Here is a 24,390-nt window from a genome sequence, read left to right as displayed (position 1 = left end):
CAATTAAAAATTTACTGTTTGAATCTGTGGATTTTGGAATCTCAGTTTATTCTTCTCTGTAAATTTGCCTCTTTTAAAAATGTGAAAATTCTGCATTGAAATAATAATTGGATTTAAGCAAAATTACGAGAAAAATGCAAAGGAGAAATGCTGCAAATAATTTTATTTCTGCCTTTTATTTTGCGACCCACAAAAATCTCAGATTCTGGATTAGGCAACCTGCTTGGCATTCTGAATCTGTTCCCCAACATTCCTATATGACCCTCTCTGCATCCTCAAAACTTACAAGGCCTTTATTGTTTATCATGACTGTGCAAGTTATAAAAGGATAAAATTCTCTCTTTCATTTAAGGAAATTTTCAGGGATTACAGCAGTCACTTTGAAGCTAATATTCAATTGAGAAAATATTTGCTATAATTCTGCAAAATTTATTGCCAACACGACTGTTGAGTTTTGAGTTAATTTCATTCAACATATTCCCGGCCGTGAATTCGATTCTGCCAATTGTTTGCATTTATAATTTTTTTTTTCAGTATTTCAAGAATACCAAATTAATTTTGTAGATAAATCATTTTTTTTTGTCGGAACTGCCCGTAACTGGATCGCATTTTATTGGCCAATTTGTCGCAGATTCGTCACCTTATTGTTGTAAATGCTTACGACACCTGAGTGGCCAATAGCGCAAGCCCAAGAAGTTGGGGTTGTCTGATTGGCATTAACCGCAAACGGTCATACAGTGGCGAGGATGCAGTTTATAGGGATCATAACTATTTTCAGTTGGGGATTTGTTTCGTTTGTTTGTTTGTTTTTTTTGGGGGGGGGGGATTTGTTTTTGTAATTGCGAGTTTGCGACAATTGAAAAGTAAAGTTTTTGAAATCAATTCCACAGAAAAATTAAACAGGCTTACCTTATATAGATGACAAAAAGCACAGGTATACACTTTAGACGATATTCACTAAATTTTTTTATTGGTTTTATTGACACGACTGTGGACTTACAAGTTTGAAACTAAATTGGGACTTGGGACAGAAATATTAAGGCAGATTCAATGGAATGGTGTTTTTGCGAATAAAGTTCATACTTGAGAGTTGAAGATAAAACAGAAATGTCATCTGATATTCCCGCCAAGGTTTTATAAACAGAACATCCCGAGTACACAAACAGATTCTCGATTCTTTTAAAAACGATGTACCAAAACAAATAAAATATAAAGCTAAGAGATCAGAGAAATCTTGAACGCTGCATATATTTCACATTGAAATGAGTTTGGTAAGCTGACACCCACCAACCACGTGATTATAGGCGACGCCCTTTGCAGTGAGACAAGCCTTTATTTTTTCTCTGAAACCTTCGATTGATGCCGGTGAACAGAAGATAAATTTGCACAGCTATAATTCTCAAAAGACGCGGGAACATGAATGTATCAAATATTCAAAATATTTTCAATTATGATTTACTATGATTCCTTCGTCTGGGTCCATCGCTTGCTGGAGTTTTAGGACAAGTTTACCGCTGCATCCGACTTAATCCATCCATCCAGTGATCCAGCAGTTAAGAAACCCTGACGGATTGGTATAGGCGATTGTATAGCATCTAGCGGAGAAATTCTTTACTGCCCATCTGCCATTGCCATTCATCGTCTGCTACTTAATGACTTCTTCATTTCTCGCGCCAGCAAGGTGTGCAATGTGCATTTCTATGTGATCTATTTGCTTACAAACTTGACTCTCTTGAGAGCATGCAAATTTTAGTGTTTTATCGGAATATACATCATCTACAATTACAAATAAAACACAAGTCAGGTCAGGTAATGATTTCTTTGCATCACGCCATATTTTCCTTGATTTCCTATCAATGGTTTCGAATTGATTTTTATCTTTTAAAGATGGGATTTCGTTTTCAAGGTAATCACTAAACTGTGTTTCTAGGGATCTATTTTACATGTCATTGTAAGGATCTTCTATCACTTCTGCCTGAAGGGAGGAAATGCTTTACGTTTTCCTGCACACACATTGTGTAGGAAAGAAGAAGTTGACTAATAGTTTACTTAATATTTCTCTCGCAACCAACAGTGGGAAAAAGGCTTTTGTTATTCAAAAGTTGAATTGTAAACAATCAAAATCGGTTTTACCCTGTTGCGTCCCTGGGCTGCCACAGCCGATCTTTTCTTTCTTTTCTTTCTTTTCTTTCTTTTCTTTCTTTTCTTTCTTTTCTTTTTAGAAGAAGAATTTAGTGATGGCCGGAGCCGAGCGGAGGACGACAACCTTCACTTGGGTCGGACTGGCTCTCATGGGCGTCCAATTCGGAGCTCTGGCCCGTCTCACATGGTGGGAATACAGCTGGGACATTATGGAGCCCATCACGTACTTTGTCACCTACGGAACGTCCATGGCTTGCTTCGCCTATTACGTCCTCACTAAGCAGGTATAGCATTTGACCCAGTTATCATTTAAAAGAAAATCGATTCATCTTTGAATGCCATTGACAACAGGAATACATTCTGCCCGAAGTTCGTGACCACGAGTACTTGCTGCAGTTCCATAAGAGAGCCAAGAAGGTGGGCATGAACGTGGCCGAGTACAATCGACTCCAGGAGAGCCTCGCCCAGGTTGAAAACGATTTGAAGCGGCTGCGGGATCCCCTGCGCGTTCACCATCCGCCGGCCGGCGCCAAACTCTTCGATCCATCGGCGGCCGCCATGGGCTCCTCTTCCGACCTCGTGTCGACGAGCCTCTGGAATCGAACTCAACTCCGTCTACAAAATCTTCTACGGACTTCCAAACAACCTTAACATTTTCAACCAGAACAAAAACGAACAAAACGAAAAATGAGAAAACAAAAATTCATGACGCAACAAAACAATTACAGGTTCAATTTCCTTCGATTAGGTACATTATTATTACAAATTACCCCCTCCCTCCCTAATCTTTTACTTAACGCAGTATTGTTAATCATGTTCATTAGCGTTTATATAGGTGCTGAACTGTGCTGAACATTGTTCTTTCTACTTCTATTTCTCTCTTATAACAAAAAACAAGAAAATTCGTTTTTGGTTTAGCTCTTTTTTCGGTAGAGTCGATTTGTCATTGCTCCTCCTCCTTCCATACCGAAATAATGATTGTTATTATTATTACTCTTACTAACTATATTATACCTTTCATCTTCTTCCTTCTTTTCTTTTCTTTTTTGACGATTATAATTCAGCTGTGATACACAATCCATGAATGATGATCAATCCCGTCATATTTTTCTTTTCTTTTCTCCCTGTGTTTTTATTGTTATTATTATTCCGGATCGGAATAATCTCATCTGTCGCCAGTCTCACGGCTCCTATTATTCAAGACAGTGACCGACGAGTGTGTGTATCTGCATCCTCGTCTTTCTTTCTCCCGATACACAATAGAGGATCTAGGGAATATCCAGCGTCTACCCCACAAACAGTTTCATTCGTGTGTAATCACGTCGTCGCCGTGTGTGTGGGAAAAAAGAACGAAGTAAAGAATGGGGCAAAGAAGGGATTTGTTTGCCTTGCAATATAACGGGGTATACGGTTTGTACATTTTGTGTCGAGTTTCTTTGAGTTGTTTCCCCATTGCCAGCGGATAGAATAGATGTATGTAGACTACTACAGTTCTATATCCCCGGCTGCATTATACATAAATGCATACTCAAATAGAGTATGTTGTGTATAGTTTAGCCGAGGATGTGAACGTGACATCTTTTCAGGTCCCGGTTCTTTTTTATTTCTTTTTCTTTTCTGTTCGCCGCGGCTTATCACAATGAGACGCGTGTCTCATCAACCCCCCAGCCAAAAGGGACCCCAAGTAGCTCTCAGAGAGAGAGAGAGAAACTTGTTAGTAGCCATCATCACATGCCATCACGGTGACGTTTTGTTATGTTTTTCAACAGGAAAGATCCCGAAAGGCGTCAAAAAATGGTTGAACAATGTTCGTTATAATGTCGCACGTTGATTTATAGTCGTCAATTTCATTTCAAAGGGATTGAAGGGCGAATTTCAAATGAGAAACATGTCAGAAAGGTCTGTGCAGTCGAGCCGAGCCGCCATGTTGGCTATTAAATAGCCCCCGTTGATGAGATGGAGGACGATATAATTGCATCAGTTTTCGCCCAGTCAGCAGCAACGAGACGAGCTTCATCATCAAGAAAGAATCGAGAAGAATAAAAAATGCATCCAGATGACTTGGTAATTATGCGACGGGCGACCGAAGTGGCTGCCAATTTCTTATCCAATTTCATTTCGTCGCGAGTGGAAGATGAGGTGAAACGCCGGGATTTCGTCGTCTGCTTGGAGCAACTGCTGGCCAGTCGTTTGGAACATCATTGGTATCCGGAGCATCCGAGCCGAGGGCAAGCTTACCGCTGCATCCGACTCAATCCATCCAGCGGTCGAGAAGCTCTGATTGAGACGGCCGTCATTGTGGCCGGTCTAACTTACGCCGACATTCAACTGCCCTTGGAACTGACCGTCTGGATCGATCCCGACAGCGTGGCCTACCGATTCGGCGAGAATGACGGATCGCATTGTACTCTGCTATCCTTCGACGATCAATTCGAGCCTTTGAATAATAATAAGACGACGACGACGACGACTCCTCAAACACCAATAAAAGGAGACGGACGAGAGTGCCGGGCATGTCAGATTGTTTTCCAGCAGCACAGTTGTTGTGCTCCATGTCCGGCATTGTCTCATAGTCCAACTTATATCGAGCAATATAGATGCCAGGGCTGATTGATCTCGTCCGCTTTGTTTGAGATGTTCATACGACAGCACAATAATATGAGTATGTATATCTTTTCCCTGTGTAAGTTGAGGCTCAAATGCCAATTGTGTCAATATTCTTTTATCGCTTGCACAAGAACTGCCACTAATAAAATTTCCAGTACAATAAATTCTTAGGTTTTTTATCTTTCATTTATTTCATGGAATGTCATTTCCTCGATAACTTTCTGAATATTTTTGAAATAAAAAGTGTATCGTTGGGTTACAGTCTGGCAACGTGCAACCTGTCGTCTGCAGAATTTTCAGTAAAATGTAAAACAGAACAACGTGAACAATGACCAACTCTGTTCGGTGTTCACACTTCACAGAAAAGTTCAAATAATTTATTTGTGTGATTAAAATGAGTTTGAGATTGCAGAGATTGACGTGGTTAGTCAATTTGACAAGATGAAGAAGATTCTTCACCTGAGCCAACACGACATTGAAGAGGAATACCAAACGGAAATCGTCATCAAAGTGGAGGTAGCAGGTAAGAACTTAATTCCTTTTCTTTATCTGTCGCGAATTTGGAGGGAGAAAATGCTTTACGTTTTCCTGCACACACATGTTGTGATAGGAAAGAAGAAGTTGGATAATAGTTTACTTTATATTTCTCTCGAAACCAACAGTGTTAAAAAGGCTTTTGTTATTCAAAAGTCGAATGGTACACATTAGATAAATTACCCACACATCAATTAATTTCTGCTATTGCAATTTAGAAGAAAATGGTCCATTCAAATTGTGATTTATTGATTTTTGCTGCGCTCTCTCAGTGAGTCCTGTATTCATGATATCACCACTTGAAGCTTTTATCACTTAAATTTCTCCCTGCTGTAGAACTGGTATGTGTCCTCATTTGGCATATCTCTTTATTTTGTTGATTGTCTATCAATCGTCCAATAGCAGCGAGTCAGACATACTTTTTTTGTTCTAGTTTTTGTTTTCCATTTTCAGCTCACGTTCCTTTCTTACTAAAGATAAGCCATAAACGATGGGACTGTTAGATAGAAGAATGTTTGAATTCAAAAATTATAGAAACGGGATTCTGGTGTACTAAAAACTTGAATTATTCTATGTTATAACTTCATTTTTTTACATTTTAATTCACTCAATGAGGCAAATGCCCGTTGTGCCCGGCCAGAATGGATCAAGTTTGAAAGGGGTCGTGCTGTCCATTTATCTTGACCTAAAAATTGTATAATCAATCAGAAAACTTATTTAAAATTTTTTGATGTGTCACGATTCAGGTTTCACTTAGTATACTCCTATCGAAAACCGGAAGGCGACGTTAGCCGATGGCCTCAACTCAACTACACAAAATGCATATGTTCATGAAAGGACCCCACGGCATTTACTTCGCAATCCAGCAGTGATCAACTTGTGTTTTCAGTGTTCCAGCGTCAAGACACACACCCCCCACTAAAACGGAAGACCCATCCCATCACTCGACATTCGGTGAGTGCGACATTTCTCGTTTGCCATTAGGTTAAAACTGTTTTTTTGTCTTTGTATGTTTCGCTTGTTCCCCACTGTCACGATCAATTGATGTTTTCGTCATCCAATAATTGTAATATGGTGCTCTCCGTTTGCATCGATTTTGGTGGGAGAATTAAAATAGATGGGGCAAGACAGCGAGGGGAGAGAGAGCGAGAGAGATTTTCAACGCTAGTAGTTATCCCACATGAATGATAGTACCCAAAACAATCAGGTAGCAGACAGAGAAGACCGACCTCCTAATACCTGCTGTTCCTTTAACTTGTCCCCGACTGTTATGAAAAATCCCATCGACTTGAGACCAAGATTACAGGGAGATGTTACCAACGACTGTTCGTGTAATGGCGACATCACCAACATTTCGCGTTTCATACTTTCATTTAGTAGTTGAATAAGTTTAAATTTAATTATGTTATCCATTGGCGTATTTCAATGCTAATCAGTGGCACCTGCTTGATCTCGCGATTTGCTTTTGTTGATATAGTGGAAACGAAGAGTCGTTTTTCTTATCAGAAGGTCTTTTAAGCTTGAAGTAAGTTACTTATTATATTTATCAACATGTTGTAGATGTTGAAGTGTTCAAATTATTTTTTAAATATCGTTTGTGGAGTCCAGTCTTTATCAACACATGTAAATTCGTAAGCCTTGATGACACAATTTTTGACTTTCCTCGGCGCTTTCCCCAACTATGATATTAAAATTTTCGCCATATTTAAAGATGGGTTAGATGTGGATTGAATGATTCAAGTAAACAGATTTCTATCTAAATGATTAGGATTGCAGTTCTCGTGAAGAATAAGTGAATTAAAATGATGTGGTTGATTATGAAGCTGCCACTTCATGCCATTCCTTTTAGGCTTTATTATGGAATGTTTTTATTATTTAAGTTTTTTTTTTATGTACCTTTCTTTATTATTTTATTCTTTATTACGGCAGCGACGAGCCCTGTTTTAGCAGTACTTAGTTGATGTCCTGGGTTTTGTATTGACTTTCTGTTTGTCTTTGGGACGACCAAAAGTTGTTACTTTTTTCTTCCCTCCCATACGAACGCTAATAAAAATATTTTCTTTCTTTCTTTTGATGGATATATTTTTTCTTAGAAGATGGCCGGAGCTGAAAGGAGGACGACATTTTGGGTCGGCCTGGCTCTCATGGGCGTTCGATTCGGCCCTTTAGCCCGTCTTACTTGGGAGGAAAACAGCTGGGATAATATGGAACCCATTACGTAATTGTTGGCTGTTTAGTCATAATCCAAATATTGAAGCCCTCATCAGTTCCAATTCTTTGCTGCCACTATATTAAAGTGGACTGTGAGTGAGTGTGTGTGCCACTCTAGAGGTTGCAGAAATCACCAAAATAACTTCTCATTTAAGAGTTATAAGACGATCTAGGATTGATTGTTTTGAGGTAATACTGATTATTATTCAATATTATTTGAAAATTATTGAATTCTAAACAAATCTTCATTCCTCTTTCAGTTGAATCCTTTACCGCTATTCCAAAGACTTGATTCTTTGGTGAAACTGAGGAGAGAATGCTGTAATTCAAGACTGACCGATAAATTGTGTAGTTAGATTAAATTAAAAGTGCATATCTGGGCTCCCTTCTTTTCTGTGGCCCCGTTTCCCTAACTAACCAGTAACCAACGCCCGCCGGTGGTCACTCACCCGCTGTGAAACCAGGAGGAGGGGAGGGCTCTGGTCGAACGGGGACTTGGAAGGCGCATGATCCGATGAAAACTTTTGGAGGGTCATGAGTCTAACCCGGAAGCCTAGTATGACTACATTTCCCCAGTAAAACTTGCCTCGTACTTCTCTCTTCTTCTCGGTCCAGATAAATATCTCTGGGGGCCGTAGACATATCCTATAACAGCATGTGCGAGTTAAAACAATGCATCCACTACCCAATGAAACAAATAGCCATGGTTAATTTTTTGTGGAAATCTCCGTCAGTCAAGTTACAAAGACGATGCAGATTTCCGCAAAACTTGACCATCGCTTTTTGTCTCATTGCCGCAGCGGTGGTGGCGGGTTGCGTTTAAACTCGTGCAGTAGTAAATCGTCTTGAACCGGACGCTCTGTTTATTGAATTTTTTCAAAATGAAAATATTAATAAGTTCAAATAAAACATTCGATTTCTATTTATTACAGATATCAGATCGTTCAGGTTTAACATTGGGTTATTTGGCTAAAGGTATAAATTTGAGGGTTGGTAGGTGTATGTTTTTGGAGTGTGAAGAAAGGTATAAGTTTGTGGGGTTTGGAGATTAATTGGTAGGGATATGTTTGTAGGGTTATAAATTAACTGTTTTTTTACACAAACTTTAAATATCCCCCCTCCAACATCCTCCACTTTCCTTTCCCAATCCCGAAAACATGTTTATTACTTGTTTGACATAAAAATCCCCATATTTCTTTTTTGTTCCATAACATATTAACGGTAAACTACATAGTCACGATGACAATTTAACAAAATAATTATGCAATTTCCATAACATGACAACAGGATCAAGGAACAGCCAGTTTAAGTTCATGCAATAAGAGCTTTCACCAGCATAGGCTGCAACAACGTGCCACATCGGACAGCAATGACAGGAACATAAACAACACCTAGTAGAATCAAAATAAAATGAATTAATCTTCAGCATCAATGGAAATGCTCTTTGAAAAGACAAATTAACGTCACTTAATTGTTTTCAAGAGTTAACCCTGAAAACATTATCTGATACTGCCTTGATTGTCTGCGACCAGGGAGATTACCTGGCCGGTGAAGAAGAGTACGAGGCCAGCTTTGCTAGGGAGCGATTAGTCATAGCAGGATTTCCGGATAGACTCATGACCCTCCAAAAGTTTTTCTCAGATAATCCACCTTCCAAGTCCCCGTTCGACCAGAGCCCTCCTCATCCTCCTGGTTATCAGTGATTGTGATAGTGATTGACCTGGTTAGTGCTTAGTGGTTAGTTAGGGAAACAGGCCACAGAAAAGAAGGGAACACCTTCACAAATTATCAGTCTTCAATTCCAGTAATCTCTTGTAGGTTTCCATAACAGATGATAGGGATTAACCTGAAAGGAGATTATGTTTAATTATTTAGATTTTCAAACCATATTGTAGTGACAGAAAGCAATACCTCGAGGCTCGAACCTATCAATCTTACATTGTCCTCCTAAATTAGAACTAGGTGGCGATTACCACAAAATCCTAAGTAGCAACGTTTTTTTGCTTTGGTGACGCAAAATAGATAGCATCAAAGAATTGGATCTGGCGAAGGCATCAATATCTAGAAGATTTACAAAATCTTGACAGGGAAAAGTTCATGTGAACATTATAAACCTTAAAGAACAGAGAAAGAACACCAGATAAATTTTGGTAAAATAACTACCTTGCAACAGAAATTGTTTAGCTTCAGAAGACATAGCTTGCGAACTTGGATTATTGGATTTAGGCAATTTTATTTCTATTGTCACGAGCACCTAGTTGGCCAGGTACACGTGAAAACTTCACCTGAAACTATTGAAAACATTTAGTAAAGAATGCAGTAAGAATAATTAGCTAAGGATTGTGTTAGTGTTACGTACCTATTACTTTAAAAAATTAGACTCATTACCCGATCTCCGTTTCTTAACGTTTTAATTTGTTTTGAAGGAACTTTTGAAAGACTGAAAGTTACGACTTGTAATGTCCATGTAATGACATGTATGTGTGTGCTACTGAGATTGTGCAACTAACATAAGATTCAAAACTCATTACTAGATGTCGCCACTATCGCACTTGTTGTTTACGTTCCCATGTCATGAAACGAGATGAAAAAATGGGCGAAACAAAACAAATTTTTGCTAATTATACTTATATTCCTGTGATTTCAAATACCAAATGGATCTTCGTATTTTGTGTAGGTTTATCTTGACCTAGTTTCCTTATTTTCATATTATACCAACTTATTTCTTCAAATACTAGATGCATAGCTTATGTACCGTCAGCCATCGTCCCAACAAGTTGACTTCTTAGCACTCAGTCACTTTCCATCCATTAGATCCCCATGCTGTCAAAAGCCTAAAACCCATTTTTGAAGCACACATATAGTGGAATATAAATGTGCGGGTATAAGGTATTTTCCCATTACTGCTACCACACCAACCACACTACGTCAAATGCCTTACTAAATCATCACTCATATGATAAAGGTAAGCATCAATATCACCTATCACCACGCTACTGTACAATACTTCATAACCCTTTCTTTAGCATCAGGAAATTTACCCCACCTGAGGAGTAATGCAGTTGATTGCTGTAATTCGATTATTACAAGTTTTCATCATGAACATTTCAGTGTGCTTCTTATAAAAGGTAAAGATTGATATGCTTTTTAAATTTTTTTAGATTTTCATTAATGTAACACATTTTTTTTACAGAGCATGCAAGATCCCCACGGACATCCTCGAGTCAATGCTGGATTTTGTCCATGACAGAAGCTAGGGACTTCCACCAACTTTCTGCTCCATCCTCATCTTCAAGACGTACGCTCATCCAGCTTCACTGCTTCAGCGCTTCTTGTGCTGCTACACAACTTTTCTTGCTTTACTGGCGAGTTGGATCACTTCAGTTGCTGTGACACACCTGCAGTCACTCACCAAGGAATTATGGCCAGGTACCGGACAATTGACTTATTTTCGTAGATTATCTATTAGTAATCTAATAATAATAATAGCGTTAAACTCTCTGTCTGTGTAATAATTCCAAAATCAGGCCCTTCTTGCGCGTAAAAGAATTGTGAACTCTTTTTTCCAACGCTAGATGGCTTTTCGATCATTTTCAGCTGTCAAAACAGTCAGTTTAAGTTACTTTGCAAATCTCTTTAAACATTTATCGGCAGCTGTTGTGTGGAAATTTTTTTGTGAAAACTGACGTTAACTTTTCCTCCAACAAAGCTCACTTGTTAGATTTTTAATAATGGGTTTTTTTTTCTACTTCCGGTTTTCGCATTTCAGTCAGTACTTCAGTAAATACTCATTTGACGCACAAAAAAACCACATATTCGTGATCCTCATCAAATTTGTGGTAAAGTTCATGTTTTTGTTTGTACGTACGCGTACTTCCGGTTTCGAGAATTATCCTGAACTATAGTTCAGGAAAATTCTCGATTTTGGCCAAATTTTAGATTTCGTTTAAATCACACTTAATCGACCCCAAATTTCATGGAGATCACGAATATCTGGTTTATTTTGACGGGAGCTCAATGGTTAAGGCGCTATCGCTTACTTCCGGTATAGTTCCGGAAAATTTGCATGAAACTAGCAAGTGAGCTCTATTCTGCGTATATTTTTTGATATTGCCAGCTAGATTTTAAGCAAATAGAAGTGCCCTGTTTAAGTTTACAGCAGAAAATCTGATCCTTTTACCAATGTGTAACTTTAATTGCCATGTCATTTCATAAGAATTGTTTTCTCTTTCAGATATTGCAGAGGAGACGTTGAGAAGTCACCAAAACGTCGCCAGAGTGTCAAAAATGTCAGTTGCGGAACATCCTTTGTTGTTGGTAATATGTTTTCGTTAGTTAACCCGTTGGCTGCCACGCCTTTGTTCCCCATGTTAGCTCTGTAGCACGGGCCCGCGCTGTTCGGTCTCGTGGTTTATTTGCCGCGGGGTCGGACAGTTGCACCAGCCCCAGATTCGCCGAAAGGCCCTGTTAGGCAATGCACCATAGGGACTTCCCCCCTTGTCGATACGGTGATGGATTCTAGAGGTTGTGCATTCCATCTTCTCCTGTCACCGTGTCAGCCCGGACTTGTCAGCAATGGCAAGTCCCACCTTGGTCATGGATCCTTCTGACGTGGCGCGTAGAGTAGTAGAAAAGCAACCTACGGGTTGTATGGCGTGGCAGCCAACGGGTTAACTTAAGTGTATGTATGTATGTATGTATGTATGTATATTGTATGAAAAGTGGAGGAATTGTGGGCGGAGGTGGGAAAATAAATGCAATTCCAACTATTTATTTCTGTTTTTATTTACACATCTCAACTTTAAGAATCAATACTTTTAAACACACTACAAATCGTAAAAGAATATACATAGTTTATTTAGCAAGAGAAAGAGCTGGTTGATGTTCGGAAAATCTTTTTATAAATGCCTTCAAATAAAAGAACAAAATTTATCCCAATCTGTTTTAATTGTATGACTACGTGAAATCGCCAATCAGTCAAACTGTAAACATGGCCGTGATAAAACTGCATCCAAGACATTCAGTCAGGAGAAGATTGTGGCAATTAATATTAGGAAGAAGTCGATACGGAAAATGGCAATTACTAGTCAGGAGCAACTAATCTCGGGGAGAAGTAAAGTCAAGCTAATAAAAAACAAAACCTAATTGAGACCATTCATTACGAAATCGATTGACATGGCTGAAACCTTAAAAAGAGTCAATTTTCTTGGAACAGGAACACAAGAAATGTACAATACTCTAAAATTCTGTCAAATGACGTTGTCCTCCAACGCCACAGAACAAGGGTCAAGGAATTTACAGTTAAGTTTGAATCTTGCCACCTCGTCCACCCTCAAAAATAAAATTAAAGAATCCAAAGTAGAAAGTACCTCCTTCCCCCCCAAAAAAAACTTCTTTAATTTTCCTGTCAAAAATGAATCCTAACACAAAAAAAACCTTTTACAAAAATTTTGATATCTCAACTTAGGAAAAGGAATCACAATATAATCTTAGTGTTCACTTAACAGGTAAATTACTACATGAAATAATTTGGTGATGATCACGAGTCCTGGTCAATCTGGCAGATCTCTTAACACCTCACCGTCACTTAACACCTCACCAGCTTCTGAAGTCAGGAAATCTGAATAAAATAGACAGATTAGCACAAATAATGTTTAGGTTCATTAACTATTCTAACTTAAATAAACAAGAACAAAAATATTTTGGGAAAATTTCAATATAGAAGTTACTTTGAGCAACGAATCAAAAGCTGGGCTGGACATGAAGAACAAATTATATCGATACTGTTTGACAGCGAGAAATGTTTAATGGAAACGAAATGACTACAAAAAATATGAAACAATACTTAGTAGCATAATTAGAAGCTAGATAATCAACTAGAGATAACAAAGACACGACAAACTGGGCAAGGAATTTCCAAATTCCAGAAAAATGGCGACCAGGTGACCGTCTCCACTCCGACCACGTGAGAAATGAAAAAATTAAGTAGCAGACGATGAATGGCAATGGCCGATAAGCAGTAAAGAATTTCTCCGCTAGATGCTATACAATCGCCTGTATCAGGCGGCAAATGCAATGAAATCAAATCCTTTACCTTCGTTGTTGTAACAAAACTGAAAGTTATTTGAAAATTGCAAATACAATCAATTTGACAAATAATTTAAAGCCTACATTGTGAAATATCAACTCTGAGGACTCAACTTCTTGTAAATTTTATACCTGAAGGCTGAACCATCGGTATGGCGACCGTAGAACTCCAAAGCTCAGTAGAACTCCACCTACAGTAGAACCCAAATATTTTAAATAATGTTTAAAAATTTCTTTGCATGCGACAGTAGAACTCCACCGATAGTAGAACTCCTTTTTTAAAATATATAAATAATTTTAAATTTTAAATAATAGAATTCTATTGTCGAACTTGAAAATAACTAAAGATTTTATTGGAGTTCTTTTGTCGCGTAGTGGAGTTCTACTGTGGGCACTGGAGTTCTATTGTCGGGTATTTTTAATAATATTTAAAAAAAGGAGTTCTACTTCGTTTTACATCTTCTTCAGGATTTTCTAATTTCCGTTCTTCTTATTTGAACGGGAATCGAATCGGGACGAGTTTTGCGGAGTTTTGTTGAAGAGAGCAGGAGCGCCAATGATAAATTCAGTCTAGTGACCAGTCGACGCTGAACTTGAAAAAAGACAGGTCAAAAAAGAAAAAAAGATTTTAATTTAGATCAGGTCTGGGTGGCGATTGGGCCGAATGATTGATCTATTCATTATTCTGGTTCATCCTCAAATTTACATTTGCATGACGACGTTAACAACAAAAAATTACCACACCCATTTCACGGGTTTCATGTTGGAGGAGGAAATTGTGGCGTTTTAATTTTGAAGTTTCGCTTGAAATCAACACGAATGCGTCTACGCATATCTCGTTTATTTTTAACAGGGGTTTTTCACTTTTTTAATTTGATTTCATTAAATTTTACTCTAAGGACCCAGGATGGGATTGGAGAAAAATAGGGAAGGAGAAAGGGAAGATGATTCAATCGATTGTAATTCATCAAGGGTGGGAATTTCTTTACAAAAATTTAACTGTGGATGCAAATAAACATTTTCAATGCACAAACAAATTCTCAAGTTTCTATGGCTCAAAAGTTTAGTTGGCTTTCGCAACTCGAAATTAAATAAAATCACCACGAGAATGAAACGCTTATTGTGTGAATGTGTTTCATTTTTTCGGTTTTATAATTAACGAAATGTAAATTTCACCCGCTGCACCCACATGAAAAGGACAGACGTGCAATCGATTCGCTCGGTGTGAAAAACAAAGAGCAACGGCCATTACAAAATGAGAGATCAACATGATAAAATTACAATTCGAATTTAATCATGTTGTGTTACGGCCGGTGTTAGTTGATTAATAAATCTAACGCATCCGCGATTGGGACACGTACACTCGTCGGCAATTCAAAGTTCAAATTAAAATTCGCGACAGATACAGTAAAGTTCTTACCTGTTGCTTCAACTTTGATGGATTTCGTTTGGCATTTCCCTTCGATGTCGTTGGTGTTGGATCAGATGATGAATTTTTTTCATCTTGTCAAGTCCCACGACTAGTTGCCAGGATAACTTCCTCTGGTTACGTCGACGTCAATCTCTCCACAATCTCCATCTCACTATAAACAAACAATTAAATGGTTTGAACTTTGACACAGCACCGTGAACTGAATTGAAAGACTCACAGTTTATGGCTCAACTATTTCCTAACTCAACGAGACACCAGACTTAACTCAACGACACACCATGTTCTGATTTTTCATTGCAGACGAACATTCGTGAGAACTGAGTTGCCCATTTGTGAAGTAAACAGTAACCTGGTGGTGACAATAATCAGCCTCGGAATTGATAAAACCTCGATTCTACTGATGTCACCAGTTTCCAATTTGAAATACAGGGCGGTAATCGTAACTTGGAGTCATCACATCCGTTTTGGTATCGGAATGCGGCAGTCCAAGGACGTGACCAAATTCGTGAGCAGCCACCTGGAACAAATTCGTACCTGTGCAATTTATAACCATTAGATTTCTCAATAAAAAAGGATAGGGCAATTTTATTAAAATAGGTATAATGTTACCGACAAAATTGTTTACCCTCACTGCTGATGGTCCATGTTTCCGCTTCATCGAAGATTGTATCACCACGTTCGGGAAAGATAGCGTGAGCCAAAACACCACCCGGGCCATCATCAAACTTTGCAAACTTTTGGTGATTTTTATCGTCTGAGAGCCCTTCTCAAAACTGTACAAAAATTAAGTTCAATTAATTATTGAAACAACAGCAGGTGTAAATAACTGATTAGTGATTAATTACCGGATTTCAATGTCGACTTTTCCCGTCTCAATAAAAGTGAAGGTAAACTTTTTTTCCATACAGCCGAAATGCTCTGGCGATTTCTCCAACCACGAAGGATTCTTCCAAATCCGGCGTGAATTTACGAACAACGTAAGTTAATTTATTTTTAGTCCACCGGTTTTCTCCTGAAATTAGAAACGGGTCGCCTCAAATAACTCACAAATGAGCGAAAAGAAATATCATTACCGTTACTATTAATTTTGCGCTTCTGTTGAGTGGAAGAATCATCCGTTATGATTCGATCCGGAACACCGCAACGAGGCTTCCTAATCCATCTTAATGTTTCCTCGTCTTCTTCACCTGAAAACAGACAAATTCAAAGATAATCCAATGTTAATTGCATTGTGGGATTTGGTATGTAAATCATATTACCTGTTATATTCAAGCCGAAAAAGGACTGGAAATCTCTGTCGGTAATTCGGATAGTTTCCCCTGCAATGACCGAATTAGAGGAATTCTTGTATTTCGGATGTAGGTAACCAAAACTCGCTAGATAATTCTAAACAAGACGCGAATAAAGGGGAAAAATGAGTTAGGTCATCATGGCGACAGATTATTTACACGCCATTTACATTGACATCGGTTTCGGGAGGGACCGGAGAAGCGTCAAGTTGATTTACCGCGACACTCAACAGAAATAAACTGAAAAACATTTGAGAAATGAAAAAAAACGATTTAGACGTCTGGTGATGAGAACAAGTCCGTTGGGGTCGAAAAAGGGAACTGAAAGAATAATCTTACAGGTAGCTCTGTTTTTATTTGGCAAAATCAACAGCCTGTGATATCCGCACAAGTGGTTATTTCCAGGTGTCCACCCCATCACTCCTCGGAAAGAATACGTGACCCATAACGCTACCCGTCGGGCCGTCAGACGGTTGGAATGACTTTTCGACTCAAAACTGTAAAAGTTCAATTTTATAGATTGAAACAATAATAGCAGAAATAATGCAATAAACGTCACGTTCTTAGGGTACTTCATTACCTGATTTCGATGTCCACGTTTCCCCTTTTAACACAACTGAAGGTCAATGGAGTTACTTCCTCTCAGAGCCAAACTGCATTGGCGATTTCTCGACCTACGGTGGATTTTTTCAGATTCATCGTATAGTTGCGAATACCGTAAGAGGAATCATCTTTAGTCCATGGGTCTTCTTTTAAAAAGAAACATGAGTCACCTGAAATAACTTTCAAACGATCGCAAAGAAATATCATTACCCTTTTAATATCAATGTTGCGCTCCCGCCGAGTGGAAGAACCTTCCGGTAAAATACGATCTAGAAGTCCGCAACGATCCGATTTCCCCATCCATAGCCAAAACTCCACGCCGAAACTCGCTAGATAATTCTAGACAAAAATTAAAGTGAAGGGAAAAAAATGATTTAGTCGTCATGGGGCGACAGCTAATTTACACGCCGTTCATACCAGGGCTTCGTTCTCGGAAGTGACAGGAAAAAGCGCCACTTTGGTTTACCACAAAATCGGACAGAAAAGGATTAAAGGAAAATTTCTTACCATTGGCTCTGCATTTTTGGCAAAGCGAACGACCTCCCGTTTATAACCGCAGTGGGAATTTCCACCCCACACAAACAGCCAATCCGCTAATGGATAGATGCGCGATTCGCTAGGTGATAAAAATACAACAAAGAAAAAGCAACGGCCGTTTGACAAGAGAAAATAAATACAAAAGAGAAAACAAAAAGAGACCAACATACAAATTTTAATTAAATCATGTCGTATTAGTTCATTTTTGGTTGCTAATGCATTCACATTTGAAGCATTAAAGCAAAATGCGCGACATATAAAGAAAAGTTCTTACCTGCTGTCTCCACTTTGATTCTTAAACATTAGCTGCTGCAGCGACCGCAATTGGGCTTTCACCTCAACTTCGGCCGGCTCCTCATCCAGCTCCATATCTGATGGACAAAAGAACGGATGGATCAATTACCGGATGAAATAAAAACAAGAATCAGAGAGTCGTCGTTTACTTACTGAGAACACTGTCGCGGGGTTCCGTCTCAATATCAAAGACGGCGATGGGCACGTCCTGCAAACTGTCAGTGTCGGCGAATTCCACCGGAATTGGCAGGAGCAGGGCCGAATAATCGAATTAGGATTACGTCCTCGTTTGGCCAGGATAATATAAGCATGGCCGACGAGTGATCCTCGTCGCCTTTACTGTCGGCCAAAGGCTTAAGCAACTGTGCCAAGGTTACGAGGAGCTGCAGCGGATGAGTATTGGGGGCGTGGCCAGCCGATAGAAGATGGGCGGATTCGGGTAGCGAATGAACAAAGTGCGGAGCAGCAGGAAGTTGTTGGTCAGCGACGGGGCCATGGGAATCGGCGACGGACAGGGTAACCACTCACTGGAATAGTCTCCTCCGCCGATGGCGCTGCTGTAGAGTAATGAGACGGAAGGATCTCTTTTTATGGCCAGCAGGGTAAGATAGGTCTGGGCATTTTGCTTCGGTTGGTGGGATTAAAGCTGGGCGGAGTAGAAAAGGGTGAAGCAGGCAAAAAGAAATTAAAAATGAAATGAAGCCTACTTCTTCCGGCGTGATAAAGTGCACCAGGCCTTTGATATGTCGGTGCATTTGTGCAGCTTACTGACCACCTGCGATAACGAAGAAGCAAATTTCTTCTCCTGGTTGGATAAAAAAACTACTACAATTTCTGAAAATAACAAAACAGAAGTCATTTTTTACTTAACCGATTTCAAATGGATTGAAAATTGCCAAACTTACGTTAAAAGGGCAGATCTTACACGATCTTAATCTGTTGAGTTCCAGACATGATTGGCCTTCATCACGTTCAAGGGCCTTCTGTCAAATGTGACCAAGTAACTCATGTCAGACAGAAGATTTATTAACTGGGCGGATGTAAGCAACTAGGATCAACAGGAAAAGGGCCGAAGTTGGTTAGGAGTGGGGTCTCTCTTCTATGACGGCTGGCTATATTGAGTGCAATTGGATTGCTATAGTGTACCGATTAACATACATCTTGTGCCAGCCTACCATGTCCAACTTGAAAAATGACGTCAGCTTGTGAAGGTGATTGAAGTTTTGAATTGGCTGGAGTAACACTGCTGCCATGGAATTCTTGCTATTCAGGCAAAACAGTGTCTGGCACTTTACGAGGGTAGGTGTGGCTGACACTGAACTTTTGAGTTCCCATTTACATCAACTAATGGCCGGTTCTTCATCACTGAATTCTATTTAAACAGAAGAAACTTTACAATTACTTTGTATATGAAAGTTTGAAAGGCTTATACTCTGCTGCGCTACACTGTTGTTGTTGTATTTGAGCTTAGTGAGTTTGTAACCTTGGCCTAATAAAGACAACAGAAAATTCAAATGAAGCACTTCAATTGTTTTGCAGCACTGTGAAATAGATAATCCAACCCAGGAGAAACAAATCATGCGCCTCACTTGTTTTGCACTGTTGGTATCTGGGAATCGATTTAGGCAATCGAGAAACACAGCCGAACTACCTGGACGAATTAATTTGGTTAATGCCCACTACAATCAAATCTGATCAAATCGTCACAGTCACAAGGTCAATTGAGTTGGCACTTTTACTTTTACACTTCCAACTGCTTCTCCAAGCCCAAACGTCAAACGCAGCCCAATGGAACTGCTGATACTGCAGACGAACTTTCGTGCCGACTGGAAAACGGTGATAGATGCAAGCAATGATGCCATTCTTGTAAATTCTATGGGAGTGATTTTCCCGCCTTTATGAGTTAGATATGCAAATCAAAATGAGTTTATCGTGTCCCCCGCCCTTATTTTTAAAGATAGATTAAATATCTCAATCCGTAATCGAATTAAACGCGAATGAATTTTCTCCCATTTCTAGTCCGACTCTCAATTTGTAAATCTGACAATTAAAATCGGTTTTTTGCTGGTCGTGTACACATTTTTGAAGATAGGAACTTGAAAATTTGTTTTTGCATTCCAAATCTTTATTTGCATCCAATGTTTAATTTTCGTAGAGAAATGCCAACCACTTAATGAATTGGGGTCAATCAAATTTCTTCCCTTCCTTCTTTGTAAAATCCCGCGTCCGTGAGAAAGAAATAATTAAAATTGAATAAAATTAGATCAAAGCAGTGAAAAACCCAGTTAAAATATAATTGAGATGTAATGAAGAAGACAAATTGTTTACTTACGTGTTAATTCAAGCGAAATTTTTAAAAATCACAATAAAATCAATTTTAATATCTGGCAATTATAATTAGTTTTTCACGTCCCCTGCCCTTATTTTTAGAGATAAAAAAGCGAATTTTTCTGGACGACTGCGCAATTGAATTGCATATTCACCAGTGGAAAAATATTTGAAAATTTCAATCCGTTAACGAATTAGAGGCGAGTGAAAATTTGTTCCCCGCCTCCCACTTTTTGTAAATCTGGCAATCAAAATTGGTTTTTTGATGGTCGCGTCCAGAGTTTTGCAGATGGAAACTTGAAACTTGGTGTGTGTATTCAATAAGTATAAGTGTAATTGCATCCACAGTCAAATTTTGGTTAAAGAACCTCAAAGTGACGCGGCAATTTCCTCCTCCAACATGAAACCCGTGAAATGGGTAAAGTGGGAACTGCCGTCAGACAAATACGAGGATTTCAACGATGATTCAATCTCCGAATATGAACCATAATAAACAATCTCCACCCAGACTCGATCGCCTTTTTTCAAGTTGAGCGTCATCTGGAGGGTCAACGGACTAACTTGATCAACGGGGGCGTTATTCTCATGAACATTACTCGACCCGATTAGATTCCCGTTCAAAAAAAGACGAGAATAAAAATCAACATAAGATGAATCTTTTAGATACGCCACTGCCGCGAAAGAGAAAAAATAAATTCCCGGTAGCGGGGCCGTGAATTTCCCCGACGTCAAATCCATGGCGTTTCCCTCGTTCACCAACGCCCTCGAGAACGGAATCGGAGTGTTTTGTGTTTCAGAATCAGAATTTCTCGTGACGTGGAAATGGACGGGCGCTGATTTGACGTCGGCGTATCCGATCCATTTCTGAAAACCTGATAAACAATTAGTTCCATAAAACAAGTATAGTAGTTAATGAATGAATAATAAAATTAAGAACTCTATATACTCTATACCGTTTTCATTGGGGCGTCTGTTGAAATCACAGTAGAGACTTTCGATGCTTTTACTTCCCTTTACAGCAAAAATTCCGTTCAGGGTGTGTCCAATTCTCCACAAGTCTTCACACGACTTGGGCATTCCCTCAGATTTTGCCTTTCCTTCACACTCTATTTTCCCCAGCGTGTGCTGAAGGGATCCTTTTAAGGTGCCGCCAAAATGAAGGCGTGTGATGGGCAGAAATGCACTCGGCCAATATCCTATTTGATTTAGTTGTATGAATGCATAAAGAAATACAAATAGTCTAGACATTGGTCGCATAAAAACACTTTCATTTAGTTTCTATTTACCATCGTCTTGTGTGTTTCCCCCAGAGTCACAGTTTTTTAACCAGGAAAATGTTTGCTTTCCATCATACTTCTTGTTGTTGGTATTATACCAAGAATAGGCAACACCACCGACATTTAACGGTGCATTATTGCAATTGATCTATATAGGTGCCATGCATTCGCGTATTCAAATTCAAATTCATTCAAAACAGTTGCAACATTCGACAGAATATTTTAAAAACATAATTTCAGCCATGTCTCATGTGGTAAAAGAAAATAACGTACCTTGATCGTTTGATTGCAATTGTCGGACAATCCGATTAAAGATTCAATTTGCCTATCTGTTGCGTAATAATTGATTTTCCTGGAAAAACATCCAGGCTCGGCGCATTTTTCGACATGTATTTTCGATTCACTGTCGTGCCCAATCGACGTTTTGCCTATACAATAAAAAATATTAAATCAAGTAATACTTAATGTTTTTATTTTATTTTTTAATACGATTTAATACGAATTACCTGATTTCATGTCACACAAGACATGGATAGCGTCATCCCCGACTCCTTGGCCGTCAGGATCGATCCAATACATGCCAGACTCCAACAGCGGATTTGATGAGCGAAGCTCTTGACATGTCCTAAAGATGGCGTTTCGTTTATAATTTTGATTCAGTTCAACACTCATCGTAAACTTCTTGGTTGAAGAACTCTGGTCTTTCTCTCTTTCCTTCAATATCAAGGCAGCGATTTGCGATTCTTGTTGTTCCACTTTGGCCTCTAGTCGAGTCACTTTCGTTTCTAAAGTCACAACTCTAGCCCTCAAAGCTTCTTTGACATTCACCTTCAAAATATTACAGAATACAATTGTTACGATGCACTGATAAATAACGATTGTAAGAGGTTATTATAATGAAGTGGAAATATTACTCACGAAATTTTTTTCAAGCTGCAAAAATCTGCTTTCCAAATTCGTTCCAGCCGTCAAACAGATGTAATAAGCCAAAAGAAAAAAACACACTTGAATAACTGCTGAATAGTTGGCCATTCTTTCCTACTCTCCGACTGCGGCCAATTCTCGACGAATATAGAAAGAGAGTTGCTTGACTTGAACTACGTTGACTTCCTCTTGGTTTTGCCCAGAGATAACAGAGTAACATGAAACGCTGAACCAGTGATAATGATTTTATACAAGCAAAGACATTTCGCTAGTACATTTTCAAATATTCTTTGCCTATTTTTTTTATATCAAATATTTTTTAAATTCTTTCTTTTTTTAATGCTCGTATTGCTACATCGTTTATAAGATTTAGTTTTAACCTTCACATGCAGACATAAATTTGATAACCCCTATTGAAAGTCACACTGCACGCGTGAATTATGTTCAGAATTTTTTCAAATTCAAAAACCATTTTTACAACATTTCAATTTCAAATGCGAGATAGGCCTATATATTTATTTGATAACTGTTGTCATGTTTCTGCCAATATCCGTCCATAAACAGCTTTTATTATATTAGTCATGATTCCTAATGACTATATATAATCATGCAAGAGTGTCTAATATTATTGTAGCTTAATAATAATATCAATACAAATACAAATAGTGAGTCTCATTGTGGGAAAAGTGCATTTTTCGTTCTGTGCAATACATTTACAGATAAAATGATGGATTATTCTTAATGAAATGGAGATTATTATAAACCAAAATGAGTCCGTCTGTTACATTTCTGTCCAATTTCAATTTCGTTTCCTCCAAGTCCGTCCCATCTAGATCTCTGCAATATTGAATGATGTCATCAACTTTTTCTTGTAAAAGACGTGCAGTTCCTCGATCAAGACCCTTTCTTTTTTCCAACTCATGGAAAAGGTTAATGACACCACTGACCATTGCGTCAACGTCGTCTTTCAATCCGGACGTGAATTCGATAACGTTTCTCTTTGAGATGTTAGTGACGTTCGTAGTTATGGTAATGATATTGTTTCTGTCGAGTCCCATCAAATGACTTTTGAACGTTTCCGACGCCAAATGGATTTTGCCAGTTTCCAAATACACTTGAATCAATTTCAAATTCAAAATTCGGACTTTGGAGCGCTCAATCTCTAATTCCTTCAATAGTCCCCACACAGTTTTTTCCAGCTCTTGAACACGTTCGTTCAAATCGTTAATCTTCTTTTTGAATTTCTGCTCAAATCTTTTTTCGGCGTTGTCCAGTTTTTGTTGCAATTTAGATATTTCTTGTTTGTAAGTCGCTCTCAGCTTTTCGTAACGAATGTCGTAGTCCTTTGCATTTTTCTTTAAAAGACAATTCATAGCCATTTTGACATCTTTTACATTTTCAATAATGGATTCAATCAGCTGATTGCAGCGAATGGATGAATCAACCGAGTTGATCACTGACAGTTCAGTCGGTTTAGCTTCACACGTTGACTGATTATCTTTCCCATCGTGCAAGCTGTTGAGTAAATTATTAATTTTTTCGAGCTCGTTTTCCGTCAAGGAACAAGAGTTGGGGAAATCAAAATTATTCTCAAATGGTGTCCTTTTACTTCGGTTCCTTAGATTGTTTTTATGGCCAGCTGCCGCAACTGATGATGCCAAATCTTTGATTCCATTTAAAACGCCATCAAACTTAACGAAGACCGTTGGATAACTGATCAAGAGTTTCGATGGATCAACATCAATTTCAAATTCTATTGCAAATATTGGAGAAAATTTTATTAATTTAAATATCACATAATCGGCAATCATGCTAAAAGTTCGGTTGATAATATAATTGTGTACCTGACGCGTTGAAAGGTGAAATGAATGATGTTTCGCTAAAAATGAAAATTAGAAACAACAACCAAAAAACTGGCGAACAGCTGACTTTTTTTCCCATTTTGAACTTGAAATCGCTGCTAGCATTTACTGATGATGTTTCCGCGGTAGCTAACGAAACTGGTGTAAGGCAAAATACATGAGATGGCTTCAAAAAAATCCCTAAACAAACAGATAGACGAGTCGCATATTTTTCGAGGCAATTAGTATCCAAGAGAAGGATCTTGGAGCTTTGCTTGACGACG

General features: G+C 38.6%; 4 protein-coding genes and 2 long non-coding RNA genes across 15 annotated transcripts; 2 read left to right on the top strand and 4 right to left on the bottom strand.

Moving 5' to 3' along the window:
- The first annotated feature begins 2,203 nt into the window (after nt 1–2,203).
- LOC124203957 (calcium uniporter protein, mitochondrial-like) lies at nt 2,204–4,849 on the top strand. 2 transcript variants are annotated; one of them, XM_046600874.1, is made up of 2 exons: nt 2,204–2,426; nt 2,494–4,849. In XM_046600874.1, the coding sequence occupies exon 2, from the start codon at nt 4,189–4,191 to the stop codon at nt 4,750–4,752; it is 564 nt and encodes a 187-aa protein (XP_046456830.1). In that variant the 5' UTR covers nt 2,204–2,426; nt 2,494–4,188; the 3' UTR covers nt 4,753–4,849. The 2 variants fall into 2 exon arrangements, with proteins under 2 accessions (XP_046456830.1, XP_046456831.1); XM_046600875.1 differs by having other exon boundaries at nt 2,494–3,237.
- Nucleotides 4,850–5,066: 217 nt separating this feature from the next.
- On the top strand, nt 5,067–7,925 carry LOC124203956. The gene is made up of 4 exons (XR_006878696.1): nt 5,067–5,272; nt 6,030–6,237; nt 7,377–7,683; nt 7,755–7,925. It is a non-coding gene; the product is annotated as an uncharacterized LOC124203956 (long non-coding RNA).
- A 473-nt stretch (nt 7,926–8,398) lies between these two features.
- LOC124203955 lies at nt 8,399–9,982 on the bottom strand. 3 transcript variants are annotated; one of them, XR_006878695.1, is made up of 6 exons: nt 9,854–9,981; nt 9,658–9,785; nt 9,406–9,573; nt 9,271–9,340; nt 9,036–9,183; nt 8,399–8,885 (listed from the first exon to the last, which is right to left on the bottom strand). It is a non-coding gene; the product is annotated as an uncharacterized LOC124203955 (long non-coding RNA). The 3 variants fall into 3 exon arrangements; XR_006878694.1 differs by having other exon boundaries at nt 9,433–9,573; nt 9,854–9,980; XR_006878693.1 differs by having other exon boundaries at nt 9,036–9,340; nt 9,854–9,982.
- A 2,279-nt stretch (nt 9,983–12,261) lies between these two features.
- On the bottom strand, nt 12,262–19,621 carry LOC124203954. 7 transcript variants are annotated; one of them, XR_006878691.1, is made up of 10 exons: nt 16,473–16,624; nt 16,273–16,399; nt 16,087–16,200; nt 15,859–16,025; nt 15,639–15,786; nt 15,231–15,547; nt 15,002–15,164; nt 14,029–14,173; nt 13,666–13,772; nt 12,262–13,588 (listed from the first exon to the last, which is right to left on the bottom strand). XR_006878691.1 is itself a non-coding variant. In XM_046600872.1 (5 exons), the coding sequence occupies exons 1-4, from the start codon at nt 17,809–17,811 to the stop codon at nt 16,998–17,000; spliced, it is 387 nt and encodes a 128-aa protein (XP_046456828.1). In that variant the 5' UTR covers nt 17,812–17,864; the 3' UTR covers nt 16,706–16,799; nt 16,883–16,997. The 7 variants fall into 7 exon arrangements, 1 of the variants encoding a protein (XP_046456828.1); XR_006878692.1 differs by having other exon boundaries at nt 12,262–13,772; nt 15,231–15,362; nt 15,421–15,547; XR_006878689.1 differs by having other exon boundaries at nt 12,262–13,772; nt 15,623–15,786.
- Nucleotides 19,622–20,361: 740 nt separating this feature from the next.
- On the bottom strand, nt 20,362–22,505 carry LOC124203952. Its single transcript, XM_046600870.1, has 6 exons — nt 22,260–22,505; nt 21,848–22,169; nt 21,615–21,769; nt 21,351–21,489; nt 21,018–21,260; nt 20,362–20,936 (listed from the first exon to the last, which is right to left on the bottom strand). The coding sequence occupies exons 1-6, from the start codon at nt 22,371–22,373 to the stop codon at nt 20,434–20,436; spliced, it is 1,476 nt and encodes a 491-aa protein (XP_046456826.1). The 5' UTR covers nt 22,374–22,505; the 3' UTR covers nt 20,362–20,433.
- A 430-nt stretch (nt 22,506–22,935) lies between these two features.
- On the bottom strand, nt 22,936–24,352 carry LOC124203953. The gene is made up of 2 exons (XM_046600871.1): nt 24,110–24,352; nt 22,936–24,018 (listed from the first exon to the last, which is right to left on the bottom strand). Exons 1-2 carry the CDS (start codon nt 24,204–24,206, stop codon nt 22,979–22,981), a joined length of 1,137 nt encoding a protein of 378 aa, XP_046456827.1. The 5' UTR covers nt 24,207–24,352; the 3' UTR covers nt 22,936–22,978.
- Between the last annotated feature and the right edge of the window lie 38 nt (nt 24,353–24,390).

Source organism: Daphnia pulex, chromosome 10 (genome assembly GCF_021134715.1).
Source record: "Daphnia pulex isolate KAP4 chromosome 10, ASM2113471v1".
Taxonomy (NCBI): domain Eukaryota; kingdom Metazoa; phylum Arthropoda; class Branchiopoda; order Diplostraca; family Daphniidae; genus Daphnia; species Daphnia pulex.
The sequence above is the reverse complement of the archived record's forward strand: the minus strand, read 5'-3'. Positions and strand labels throughout refer to the sequence as shown.

Excerpts from the sequence above, each read along its gene's own strand:
- LOC124203957 (XM_046600874.1), top strand. The coding sequence starts at position 4,189 with ATGCATCCAGATGACTTGGTAATTATGCGACGGGCGACCGAAGTGGCT.
- LOC124203954 (XM_046600872.1), bottom strand. The coding sequence starts at position 17,811 with ATGGAGCTGGATGAGGAGCCGGCCGAAGTTGAGGTGAAAGCCCAATTG. Across the intron at positions 17,522-17,716 it reads AATCAAAGTGGAGACAGCAG|CGAATCGCGCATCTATCCAT; the intron begins GTAAGAACTTTT and ends TTTATCACCTAG. Across the intron at positions 17,245-17,412 it reads CCAAAAATGCAGAGCCAATG|AATTATCTAGCGAGTTTCGG; the intron begins GTAAGAAATTTT and ends ATTTTTGTCTAG.
- LOC124203952 (XM_046600870.1), bottom strand. The coding sequence starts at position 22,373 with ATGGCCAACTATTCAGCAGTTATTCAAGTGTGTTTTTTTCTTTTGGCT. Across the intron at positions 21,770-21,847 it reads CTTGTGTGACATGAAATCAG|GCAAAACGTCGATTGGGCAC; the intron begins GTAATTCGTATT and ends TTTATTGTATAG. Across the intron at positions 20,937-21,017 it reads CAGACGCCCCAATGAAAACG|GTTTTCAGAAATGGATCGGA; the intron begins GTATAGAGTATA and ends ATTGTTTATCAG.
- LOC124203953 (XM_046600871.1), bottom strand. The coding sequence starts at position 24,206 with ATGGGAAAAAAAGTCAGCTGTTCGCCAGTTTTTTGGTTGTTGTTTCTA. Across the intron at positions 24,019-24,109 it reads TTCACCTTTCAACGCGTCAG|AATTTGAAATTGATGTTGAT; the intron begins GTACACAATTAT and ends TATTTGCAATAG.